Source organism: Typopeltis vanoorti, chromosome 13 (genome assembly GCF_054136105.1).
Source record: "Typopeltis vanoorti isolate ZY-2024b chromosome 13, IOZ_Tvanoo_1.0, whole genome shotgun sequence".
NCBI lineage: Eukaryota > Metazoa > Arthropoda > Arachnida > Uropygi > Thelyphonidae > Typopeltis > Typopeltis vanoorti.
Window position 1 is genome coordinate 4,851,807 of NC_143561.1, and position 13,664 is coordinate 4,865,470.

General features: G+C 35.8%; 1 protein-coding gene across 1 annotated transcript in view; it reads left to right on the plus strand.

Moving 5' to 3' along the window:
* The window catches only part of mRpS11 (mitochondrial ribosomal protein S11), a 114,412-nt gene that overhangs the window by 54,720 nt on the left and 46,028 nt on the right, over positions 1–13,664 (plus strand). The window contains exon 4 of the mRNA XM_090402290.1: positions 6,960–7,034. Within this exon, the coding sequence (XP_090258416.1) occupies positions 6,960–7,034 (75 nt within the window). The remainder of the gene's footprint in view (positions 1–6,959; positions 7,035–13,664) is intronic.

Here is a 13,664-nt window from a genome sequence, read left to right on the forward strand (position 1 = left end):
CTTATTTATAATACAGTGATTTGGCCTTATGTTGACTAATGTTAAATAGTTGTATATATTTGGTCATCTGCATACATTTCTAGGGGACTGGTAGGGGAAGGAGAGGATTCAGAGATGTGACCAAGCTGGTGACAGGTCTGTGGAATGCTGCCGATAAGGATAGATTGAGGTGGTGTGTATGTTGCAGAGTTTTGCTGAAGGGCAGAGGAAGGGGGAGATATATGATATAAATTTATAAGTTATGAAAGGGATTCTATAAGATTGACACAAATTATTATTATTTTTTTCAACACATTGGAAGTAGGATGCAAACAAGGGATTGCGCTGGGAAGTTGTTTAAGAGTGTGGTTAGTAAGGGTGTGTTGATTAAATTCTTTACTTGGACGGTGGTGAATGAGCTGAATGGATTGCCAGAAGTGGTTGTGAGCACCCCAACAGTGAATAAGTGTAAGGAGATGTATGATAGGTATGGATAGTGTGTCTCCCACAGTGAGTCTTTGATCCCATGGAATATTTGTATAAATAATAATAATAAAAAAATAGCTTAGTTATGAAAGTACTTCACCTGCAAACTTTTGTTTGCTCACTCTTTGGTAAAAGATTAAAATAAGAATATAATTTAATAAGTTGCAAGGTCTTAGGAAGATTATTTAAGAATTTCAGAGATTATTTGCTAATCTCTAATCCCCTCCCCTTCCCACTCCTAATATTTATTTTTGTACATTTTTCTTGTAATGCCAAATATTCTTGGTTTATATCAGATGAAAAATGTTGGCTTTCATTAAAACTGGCTGGTGGATATACTATGCAGGTTGCAATAAGTTAGGAACGAAAGGAAATCATAACTAGAAAAGCAATACATTTTTGTCATTTGGAAAAAAGTAGTATGATGTAAGATGTGAAAGAAACATCCACAACAATTGTAAATAGTTACAATTGCAAATGTAAATTCAGTAACAAATGGGCACTTAAAGACAATGGTCTAAAACAAGAGATTAAAATGAGATTGTCGAAGTGCCTGAATAAGGAATGTGGTCATCCCTCACAGCAATACAACTCTCACAATAATGTTTCATACTATTTATAATGGTTCAAGACTTCAGTTGTTAGTATCAGCCATTGCTCCTGCAAAAGCTCTTCAAGTCTGTCAAGGTTCTGGGGAAGGAGTTGCGAGCATCAACACATCTATCTAGAGCAGTGATGGTGAACCTTTTTACCCAGGTGTGTTAAACATCTTTTTTTTTTTTTTTTTTAAATATTGACATTGTTGATGTGCCACTTGCATACATGCATTATAAATTTAACTATTTAATCATAGATGGTGACTTCTACATATCATCATCAAATTCCTGCCATGTACCCTCAAGGGGTGTACAGGATATGACAGTACTACATGAAAAAATTACATCATTACTAACTTCCTATCTACAATTTTCCTCCAAATCAGTCTGTTAATTGTCAAGACTCCAACATTATCAGATCTTATATTTCTATCATCTAAAGCACTTTGTACCGTATCAATCCACCTATATCTTGGTCTTCCTCTGGGTCGTTTTGCTGCCAACCTGGCAGAGAACACTTGTTTTGCTAATCTTTCCTCGCCCATTCTGTTTAGGTGACCATACCACCTGAGATTAGCTCTGCTAACGCATTCCTGGATGCAGACAATGCCAAGTTCTTTCCTAATATCCTCATTTTTAATATGATATTGCCATTGATGCCATCTGTTCACGCCTCTAATCTTTCTCAGGACTCTCATATCTGCGGTCTCTAGTCTTTGGTCAAGTGTTTTACTTCTGACCCAGCTCTCAGATCCATAAGTTAAAACTGGTTTGAACACTGTCTTGTATACAGCTAATTTAGTGTTCCGACTAATTTCTTTCTTATTCTATATGAATTTATTCAATTGACTTCCCACCATACCAGCTTTGCTGATTCTGTTGTGTATTTCTATATTTAATTTACCATCTTCAGTAAAAATCGTGCCTAAGTAGCTGAAATGTTTTACTTGTTCCACAGGTTCTCCAATCACAACACAGTTGACATTTTCAATGATTCTGCCTATTTTCATTGTCTTTGTCTTTTTATTGCTGACCTTCATACCATATCTATTACAACAGCTATCCAATTTAGTCAGAGAATCTTGCAGACTTGTAGCGGATTTATTTAGAAGTATAACATCATCCGCATAAAGCAAAGAGCTGACATTAACATCTCCAATTTTGATATCAGGTTTAATACCACATTCCTTCATAATGTGATCCATATAGATAATGAATAACAGAGGGGATAATGTACATCCTTGTCTCACACCAGATTTAACATTAAACCATCTTCCTGTACTTCCTTCAATTCTAACTGCTGACTTACAACTCAAATAAAGACTAAGTATTGCTTGATATAATGCCCCATTGACACCATATAACTGCAGCGTATTGAATAGCTTCTCTCTTGGCACCTTGTCATATGCCTTTTCCAAACCGACAAAACTTAAATACAGATCTTTGTTATATTCCCATGCTTTCTCGACTATTTTTCGTAAAGTGAAGATCTGATCCTGACTGCCTCTGTTTGGCCTGAATCCAGCTTGTTCTTCACCAAGCTTTTCTTCCACAATTCTTCTCAACCGTTTCTCAAGTATACTTGCATAGATCTTGCCAGGAACACTCAGTAAGGAAATACCTCTGTAATTCTCACATTCAGTTTTATTTCTCCTTTTCATATATTGGTACTATGAGAGCTCTACTCCAATCATCGGGAATTTGTCCCTCTGTCCAGGCTTTCTGAACTATGCAGTGCAGCCACTGTAAGACTCTTATACCACCATACTTCAGCATTTCTGGTTGAATATCATCTACTCCTGCTGCCTTTCCACATTTCAAGCCTTTGATGGCTTTTTCTACTTCAAGTATGGATATGTATTCCTGACTGCATGCCTGGTCAGTGTTTTTTATCACTGTGCTGTCATCTCTGCTTGTTTCATTTAGCAGTTTTTCAAAGTAATTACTCCATACTTCAAGGATATCTTTTTCTCCTGTTTTCATGTCACCTTTATCATCTCTAATTCCTTTTACAGCACTCTTTCCTCCATTCCTAAGCTTCTTCAACAACCTCCAGAATATTTTGCCACCTTCTTGATATTTATTTTCTATATTCTTGCCAAAGTCCTCCCATGACTTTTGTTTAGCTAGTTTTACACACTGTTTAGCTTTCTTACATTTGTCTCTGTATTCTGTAAGAGTAAAAGATGACTTATTTGCCAGGAACTTTTGATATGCTTTCTTCTTTTCCTTCACTGCCTCTTTAACTTCCTGTGTCCACCAGGGAGTTCTGATTTTTTTATCCTTGCACACAACCTCACCACATGCCTCTCTGGCAGAATCAATCAATGTTTTCTTCATAGTTTGACACTGAATCTCCAAAGTTCGATTCCTGTTCTCAAACTCTTTCATTTTCTTTTCAATAATCTTTCTGTATTTTCTTCTACAGTTCACATCTGAGAGCTGCTCAGCTTTTATTCGCTTTAAAACTTTCTTACATGTTATTCTTTTCAATATGAAATTCAATTTTATACTGCTCAAGACTAAATAGTGATCACTTCCAATTTCAAATCCTCTGTACACTCTGGTGTCCTGCACCAGGGAGAAAACATCACTATCAACAATAACATAGTCAATTAGACTTTTCTTATTCCTCGCCTCTTCTCTCCATGTGAATTTGTGCACATTTTTATGTTGGAACATGGTGTTAGTAATAACCAGTCCATGTCCTGAGCAGAAATCCAACAGATATTTGCCATTATTATTAGCTTTGCTCTTTTCTCCAAATTTTCCCAAAATATTTTTGTATGTCTCACAATCATTTCCTACTCTGCTATTTAGATCCCCAACAAGGACCAACTTTTCCTTTTTCATTGTGTCAGTTGCTTTTTCTAAAGCCTCAAAAAATTCCTCCACTTCTACCTTAGTAGAACCTTCTGTGGGACCATAGGCAGAAATAAGTCTCATTGTCCAGTTTCCCATTCTCATATTTGCCCACATTACTCTACTTGAGACTGACTGCCATTCAAGAAGACATATCATATTATACATATCATATCAGGCTATTTATTTAATAGGACATTGATATATAATCTATGAATTCATATTATACAGTTAATTTAATTGAACAATAACTGAAATTATTGAAATTAGTTTTTCATCAGAATACCAATATTTTTCAACATCCAAGGTGTGTCACCTGAAACCCCCAAGTGTGTCAGTGCTGACACGTGTGTCATAGGTTCGCCATCTCTGATCTAGAGCATACAAGCTCAATGGAATTAATGTCAGGTGGCCTGGTTGGCCAGCCCATATGTCCAATAGTCTCTTCTTGAGCTTTGCTCAATGAGGATGAGCATTATCATCATCTTGCAGGATAAATGTTTTCTCCATCACAACCACATAAAGATGAACATAGGGGTCTGGGATCTTGTCTAAAGTTGCAGCATTCATGGAATACTAGAAATCACATACAGGTTGGTGCATCCACCCAACAAGATGCCTCCCCATACCATCGCACTACCATGTGTCCCTTTTATGGATATTAGTGAGATAATGTGTCCCTGGTTCTCTCTCTCTCTTGTTTGTAAACAATACCAACCTCCATTTGGTCTTGGGTCCAGTCGACATGGATCCTGGTCCATCTCAAATATTCTCTCTCCTGTGATGTGGGGGATAGGGGGGGGGACATGCAGACTACCAGTTGCATCTTATATAGATAACCTTCTGTACAAAGTGGAAGTAGATGCCAACGTTCTTTTAGCCAACACAGTGTCAGATCGTAACTGATTCAGGATAGCACTCTGTTTCAGGAGCAGATAATAGAAGATATCAGTCCTTCATTGCAGCTGTCATCAGAATTTTGCTATCATGAAATGTCTTGTTTTCACTCCAGACAAATGGAAAAACACTCAAATGCTTACTTTTTATGCCATGTCTCATTTGCATATACCACTAACAAATCCACACATTTGTATATGATAATTCAGCATCACATTTTACATAATGTACCTGACTTTCAGATGCCTCCCCAACTTATCACAGATTTTCTCTTTGTTCCTTAACATGTTTCAGAATTCTCTTATGTGTTACTGGATTATTACAACTCATTAAAGTTGAAAATGTTTCCTTTATACTGCAGAAAAGTCTGTTTATTGATTTTTGTAGTGTTAAAACACAAGTTACCTGATTTTCTGTTGTAGCAACAATCATTTGAAGGCTTTCCCTTAATGTTCCATATGGAAACTGGCTCTAGGGAATTTTTTTTTTTGATGATGAAAGGTAGCTGATGTTGAAAGAAAGATAATGTTGGTAGCTTGCTCCACCTTTGCAAGGAGTGCCCTGGTGTTGTACCACCTTACCCCAGTCCTGAAGATACTTTCAGGTGCAAACTTTGTTTGCTCACACTTGGATAAAGGATTAAACTAAATTTATTATACTCTAACCAAGTGAAAAATAAACTTTCAACATCTTTCTCTAAATCCAGAGTAATTTATTAAAAAAGGTGGCATACCATTTGGCAACTCCTATAGGTAGAGATGACCTGCTAATTTTTCTGCCTGGTGTCTCCACTTGGGACTGGCTCCCACTGAAGAGACCTCAATAAAGGTCGAAACTAGTCTGGGTTGTGGCCCTTCCCTTAATGCATAACATTAGACATCTGCAAGGAGATGTGTTTTGCATTATGGGAGATACTGAGATAGGAGTGTTGGTATCTTGCTCCACCTTTGCAAGGAATGCCCCGGTGTTGTACCACCTTACCCCAGTCCTGAAGATACTTTCAGGCGCAAGCTTTGTTTGCTCACACTTGGATAAAGGAATAAACTAAATTTATTATGGCTCTAGGGAATTATGGTGGGGGGGGAGCATCTTTTGACATTTTGTTCTGTACAATCTCTACTAAAATACATTAAGTCATTTCATGTTTGGCTGCATTCAGAATCCGATCATCATTATGCCAAAAATTGGTAAATTTTACGAATACTAAATCGAATTTAACGAAGTTTGGCATTTACACTGTGTGCATATTTTTCTTTCCCTGTAAAATAAACACCATTGAACATTGAATAATTCAAAATTCAAAGTATTAATTTTATTTTTTAGGGGGAGTGGGGAATATTTCTTGCTATTTTCTTGTTGAGCTTAGTCTGTTGTCTGTTTTCCTATCATTTTTTGATTGAGAAATCAGCTTGTACTGAGTATAAGGGTTTATCCAATTCAGAGTAGACTAAACTCAAAAGCACCTTTGACATATCACATGCATTTTGCGCATATATGTCGCATTTTAAGGTTCTCTTAGATTATAAAAATAGTAACTATCATATATTAATGCAAATCAGGTTCCTCAACATGTGATCTTCAATGTTGCTTCTGTATTTTAATCCTGAAATAAGTAGATACTTATGATTTAATGGTCTGTATCACTGTCTTGATACATATAAAAAGTTCAATACAGTACCTTGAGTCACTGTTTTCTATACCATAGTTCACAGGAATTGATTAATGATATGAGATGTATATCTGTATGCAGTGGGACAAAGATTTATCTAAGTGTATCAATAAATATGCATAAACTATTCAAATCATCGAAGTTAAGCAATGCTTGAACAACTTGGTGATGTTTGATGGAAACAGGTTTTCTAAGATGTCGATGACTTCTGAAAGGTTTGCAAAAAACATACTACATATATTCAAATCATTCTTTTAAAGATTTATCTGAGTCAATTATTTATCTTATGCATGCTCTTCTTACATATTGACTTTTGTTATTGTTCAAATAAATCTTTATTCTATTCTCCTATACTTGTGATTTTACATTTTTTATCAAAATTATTTTGAATTCTCAGCAGATATTTTTTTAACTAAACTCAATATTTGAGATAAATCTCTTTAGTGAAATAACTTGCTTTTCTCTCTTAGGGTATTGAAGGGTTTAAAAACACTAGAAAAGGAACAAACATTGCAGCACAGGCAACTGCTGTTACATTCAGCTCAGTAAGTTATTTATTTTTGCACATTTTCTAAATTAATTTTTTTTCAAATCTGCACTTTGAAATCTTGACGTGTGATACATTGATATGTTAGTAACATCACCAAACAACCAAATACTGTGTTTGTATAGCTTCCAAGGTAGCCTTGGCATGTCACTCCCAAATGCAGTCATTTACTGGAGAATGGGAGTCCATGTATGACTTCTTGGTAGGTGGGGAGCTCTGGTGCTGAACAAAAAATTACTCGAGTATAAATGCACCAGTTTATCTAATTATCTATGCAACAAGTGAATAACCAATAGGAAAAATGTTGCCCTTTATTCAAAAGGTTTTAGGACTAGCATGTTCTCCCAAAACAGTTGAGGAGAAAAAAAAATTACATTCTGGCGATGTCCTTATAGAAATAACATGTTAACAACATTCCAAAAAACTACTCAGGCAAAATCAATGGGTGGAATACCAGTAAGTTACACCTCAGAAAAGCTCTCAATTCCTATAGACAGGTGATCTCATAATGGTATCTTCACAAATGTTCTTGATGATATATGCTCAGAGCTGAAGGATCAGGGAGTAACAGGTATGAGGCACATATTCATTTGTAGGCATGGTCACCTGGTTCCAACCAGAAATATCATCTCTATTTTTGATACTCCTAAACCTCCAAATCTGTAAAAGTAGGGTATCTCAGTTGTCCTGTTAGATTGTACAACCCTAATCCACTAAGATGCTTGAAATGCCAAAAATATGAACATGCCGAAATTGCCTATCATGGCTCTACCGCCTCTGCCTGATGTAGTGAAGAGCATAATAGCATAATAGCAAATCTTGCTCTGCAAAGAAAGCTAAATGTGTAAACTTTCAAGGAGATAATCCAACATACTCTCATGCAAGTGGAAAGACAAAAAAAGAAATACAAAAGATAGAAACAGAACTAAATGTATTATATTAGGATACAAAGAAGGAAGTTGGCCATCACCACCACATCTGTTCTGAGATCCTCTTATGCTGAAAAGTTAGCAGTTAAGAAAATGTCAACAGCAACTTGAACTCATGTCTATTCCATCGTCTGATAATTTCACCATACCTGAACTTTATGATCGTGACTGCATTCTTTGTCGAATGCATCGTTTGTATAATGTACGGTCTCACGTCAGCAATAACTCTAAAAATGGTTCCATTTGATGAGAACCCAGTTGGGAATAAAATTATGGCAAGCTTATCACTTGAAGACAAACCACCAAACCCTCCTACAGAAAAAATGAATACGTCTCGTATCTGCTGAAAGTAACTTGAACATGACACAAATATTGGATATTTTCCCAGAAGAGATGGACACTGTTCGTCCATACTTCCAAAAATCTAATGAGAAATATAAACCAGACAACAGCAAGTCCTCGACCTCCCAGAAATCAGATAAATCTACAAAGCCTAAACAATAGGAATATTTTTAATAGAACTTTCAAATGTTTCAGCAGAATATCGATATCACCTGCTGCAGGAACATAAACTTTTTTTGTTTCTATCTGCAGGAATCATATTTAAAATCCATTGAGGACACTACCTTCAGGAATATCACTTTTGCATGCAAGAACAAAACTGGCGATGTTCATGGTGGAGTATCTTATTGTAGTACAGCAATCCCTTGATTAGTGTGCCTAATGTGTTCTTTAAAACAGGCGCATTAATCAAATATAATAACCAATGGAAAAATGTATAATTCGTTCCTCAGATTTCTTTTTTGACCCTTAATTTTTTTTTATAAAAGAATTAGGGTATGTCTCAGGATCTAGTTAAAGGAAAACCATGAAGCTGAAAGACAAATAAAACATATTCAGAATATAAATTTATCATTCTACTTCTTAACAAAGAATTGAGCTAACGTTGTTTGGCAAGCATTTTGTTTCGTATTTTTCATACAACTGATGGTATGGCCCTATTGCCTCTTCTACTCTTCTGCAAATTTTACTGCTTCTCTCTTCATCAGGGTCAGCCTCTAAGCATTGCTGCTTAAAAACTTCGATTGTACGAAAAATATTTTCAAATTGTTTCTGTGAAATCTCTTTTGGCTGACTATCAGTGGTTAAATTTTCTTCATATTCTTCGGGATCTTCCCGCTGTGCATCTAAATTTAGCAGGTCGGAATCGCTCAATTCTTCAGAATGAGATTTAATTAACTCTTGGACGTTATCATTGAAGGGGAGAAAGAAATGAAGGACGTATGAATTGGTCGCCAACATGCGAAATCACGTGCTTTATAGATAAAATTTCCCGACTGTTATACAAGCAAAATAGTTACCACTTTAAAAACTACAATGATCATAAAAGAGAAGTTAATTTTCCGACGTGTAATAATAAATAGCTCATCCCAGAAGACGGATTGATTACCCTATTATCGGAATGCATTCTCCCTGTGACATGCGCAGAAGTGTCAAAGGGTCTTGAATTCCAAATTCGGGGTATGACTCTACTATATTCCAAATTCTAAAAATTTGGAATATAGTACAGTCATACTCCGAAGTTACACGTGTAAGTCGAATTTGCGTAAATCGGGTATAATTTTGCATACAAACATACAAAATATTAGTTAATTGGGACCAAAAGTTTACAAAAACACGTATATTTTTTAAGAAATATAATCATAATTGTAGTTTTTCATACATAAAAAAAAACAAAGAAAGTTATTTCGATGTGAATGGTTTCATAAAATCTAATAGATTCGCCTGACAGCATAATGTCTTTTTCTTGTCACGCAAAATTTCTTCATAGCAAGCTAATGATTTTTTTATTTCTTACCTTGTGGCTACAATTCGTTCCTCGTTAGAATCTATGTCCTCCAAAATCTGTAAACCTTTCTTTTATGATTGTTCTTACTGTGGATTCCTGTAGATCAAACTTCTTTGCTAGCTCACAAATTTTCATTCCACCTTCAAAATCCTTAATGTTGAGTTTTGTTTCCAAAGTCAATGTTTTTCTTTTCTTGCTAGCTGTAGACGAATCGGTCTTGCTTTCTTTGGACGACATTCTTATTTTTTATGTGATAAAATTTTTATCAAGAACATAACATTAAACAATCGCAAGGTTTGTAGACTATAGAAATCGTGTATGAATGGAGACTGCACGAAACACGTCAGTGCTTGTTCACAGGTTGTGCAACACTAGCGAATGTTGCCGGCACTGGAAAGATACGACTAGTAGTGAAGTGGGACGGGAATACGTACATATATGAAACTGCGTAACTCCAGATTCGCGTAAATCAGGGTATGACTGTATACATAGTGTACATGGAAGTAGTGTAGTATGCCATTGAAAATAACTTTGTAAAATGTTTTAAATCGGTAACTAAATTATTTCATTCTGGTGAGTGATTTTTTAAAATAGTTAACCATAAAAATGTATAGATAGAAAATTTTTAAAATCTGTAACATTTATTTTTAAGATGTATATTGGTGCAGTAATTGAATTTGGGTATCGAAAAAAAATGACGCACTAATCGGGGGTGCATTATTCAAGGGATTACTATAGTCAATCCCTTCCATTATGTCCAGCTTAATATTGCTGTGAAATAAGTAACAGATTCACCTATTTGTGGGGTTTATCGCAGTATGCTTAATATATGCTCAGTGTATTCACCACCAGGTTCTGAATTAAATTAAATTAAATGATAACCTCATTGCAACTTCCTCAGTCCATACTCTTAAAGGGTGACTTTAATGGACATAACATTCTGTGGGGTAGTGCCAACACAAATAAATGTGGTTGCATTATTGAACAAATGTTAGCTAATGTTGATTTTTTTTATGTTGGGCCCATACACAAGAGGTTGGTTGATCAACCTATAGTACTTTAGTACCAAATATGGGCAGTGGGTTGGGAAAGGAGAAATTGTTTACATTCAATTTAAAAGTCTGTATATTGTATTCCTTGGGAAATCAGGGGGAAGACTGTCTCATAGTACAGCAGTAGCAGGGATGAAGGAGGAGGAAAAGAAACTTGTTCTCTGGGTTTCAAGGTGTGCTGTGAAAGGATGTTGGGTGGCAGCTGTACGTATTCCAGTACTTGGTACTGAGTGGAGGAATTATTGCTTCTATTTCAGATGAACATTTGCCATGGAAATATTTGTAGAATACACAAATTGCAGAGACCAAACATTTAAGTAAAAGTGGGGAGTGTGAGAGTTGGTAAGAGATGGGTCATCAACCTAATTGCTCTCCTCTGTATTGAGTCGAGTTTTGAGGGAGATTTTACTAGCCCCCACTCCAAATGTGAAAGCAGTATTTGATAGCTGGGTGGAATTGTAACCTATATTAACCTTATATAGGTTACAATTCCACCCAGCTATCAAATACTGTTAAGGTTAACAGCTGTTTCGAGCTGTTAACCTTAATTTCTCTTTTACTCAAGTGTAACCTCTTGAGTAAAAGAGAAATCCTAGTTTTTTGGAAGCTGAGGATGTTGATGGTGGTTGTAATGTGTTTATGCCAGGAGAGACCTGATGTCAGGGTAATTCCAAAAAAAGGGAAATCTCATCGTCTGGAAATTTGAGTGTTATCAAAAATAATATTGGGAGAAAAAGGTTCTTTTTTGAGAAATAAGACAGAACTGGGTTTTACTAATCTGAGCCCCGTTTGGTTTGGAGGTCAGAATTGAGGGCAGTGACTTAAATGAAAAATGAAGTGAAACATTTGATTTCGGTACATTATGTAGCTCATAAATTAAAACTATGTATATGTTGAAATCTGTGAAACATTCCTTACATATTGAAAGTAGATATTCTTTTCGGCCATTTTAAATTTGGTACAAGATCTCCAAAAAGTAAACAAGAACTTTAAATTTTTCTATATCTTCATGTGAGAAAATTTTTAAAATTAAATATATCAAGCTCAATGGTTACCATTAAAATTGGAACCCTTAGATCAGTTCTGGTTGACTGGAAGTTGTGCCGTCCCAATGGGATCTATCTTGCAATCAGGAAACAGTTGAATCTAATCATTGTAAGGATAATGCTTCTTGACAACTGGATTTCCTTCCAGTTGTCAAGAAGTTAGTTCTCATTTTTCAGACAAAAAACCACTAAATTATCAAATTGTGTGCAGAAGTTGCAGTATATTCTTATAAAAAAAAAATTTAGAAAATTTTGTAGGAGAAGTAGAGAAATAATTTCTTGATAATATGAGAATGGTTTGGTAAATTTCAAAAATTTCATTTATCTGGAATATCAAAGCAGGTATACTGAGGGTGGTGTGAAAAGTTCTTGGCCTCGACCATAGATGACAACACTTGATTTTTTTTTTTTTTCCCCCAAGTTGGTACATGTGAAATTGCTAGTTTATTTTATGCAGCTTTATGAAAGTCCCCCCCCGTATATCTTCAAGGAAGGATGTACAGGATATTAGAATAGTACTACATGAAAGTTTATATTATTACTAATTTCCTATCAATAATTCTCCTCCAAAATAATCTCTTATCTGTTATTCCATTGTTGTGCACGATCTTATATTTCAGTCTTCTGAAGTACTGCTTACCCCATTAATTCACCTAGATCTTGGTCCTCTAAGTCTTTTCTGCCATCATTAAAATATACTTGTTTTGCTAACCATTCCTCTTACATTCTGTTCAAGTGGCCATGACACCTAATTTTATCTCTGTTCACACACATACACATGAACACTAGTAGTATTTTCCTTTTCTAGGATATTTTGATATCTTTCTCATAATTCTGGGTTCTGTTTTATATTGAGTGTATCTAACCCACTTCTCAGATCCATAAGTTAAAGTTGGTTAGAACACTGACTTGTATACAGCTAGTTTAATGTTTTGACTCTTTCAAATAAACTTAAATGGGGTGCTTAAGGGTCAAAGCTGTATAACTGAGAGGAGACCTCCACATACCCTTTAAAGGAATGCGGAGAACCGACCAGGACTTCTGACCCAATGTCCGATCCTCACCTTCTCGTGGTGCACCCTGTTGTCTACTTGGATACTGAACGAACGAGGATGGGCTGGCAATTTGGCATTTAGCTGACCAAATTGTATTCTTATTGGTTAAACCAAAATAAAAAATGATGGTACAACATGACAAAATTTCATGCCAGGTGAGGCGTCACCCGGTTAAACAAGGCCCCCATTGTTTTCGCCAGAGAACCAGGGCAAACAGCGAAAAGTCAGCTAATGGAACAAATCTGAAAACAAACCCCAACTCAACATCACCAGAGTTAAAGATCGGTACTATCAACATAAGAAGTCTGAATGGCAAAGAAATGGAGCTAGCTGAGGAATTAGATAAGTACCAGATCGACATAATAGGGGTGACTGAAACAAAAAAGACAAAAACTGGTGAGATCTTTCTGAGCAATAAATACCAAATGTTATATTCAGGCAATGACAATCAAGGAAAAGGAGAAGCCATAGTATTCAACACAAAATACGATGCTAATCTTCTTGAATGGCAGTCAGTCTCAAGCAGAGTAATGTGGGCAAATATGAGAATGGGGAACTGGACAATGAGACTTATTTGTGCCTATGGTCCCACAGAAGGTTCTACTAAGGTAGAGGTGGAGGAATTTTTTGAGGCTTTAGAAAAGCAACTGACACAATGAAAAAGGAAAAGTTGGTCCTTGTTGGGGATCTAAATAGC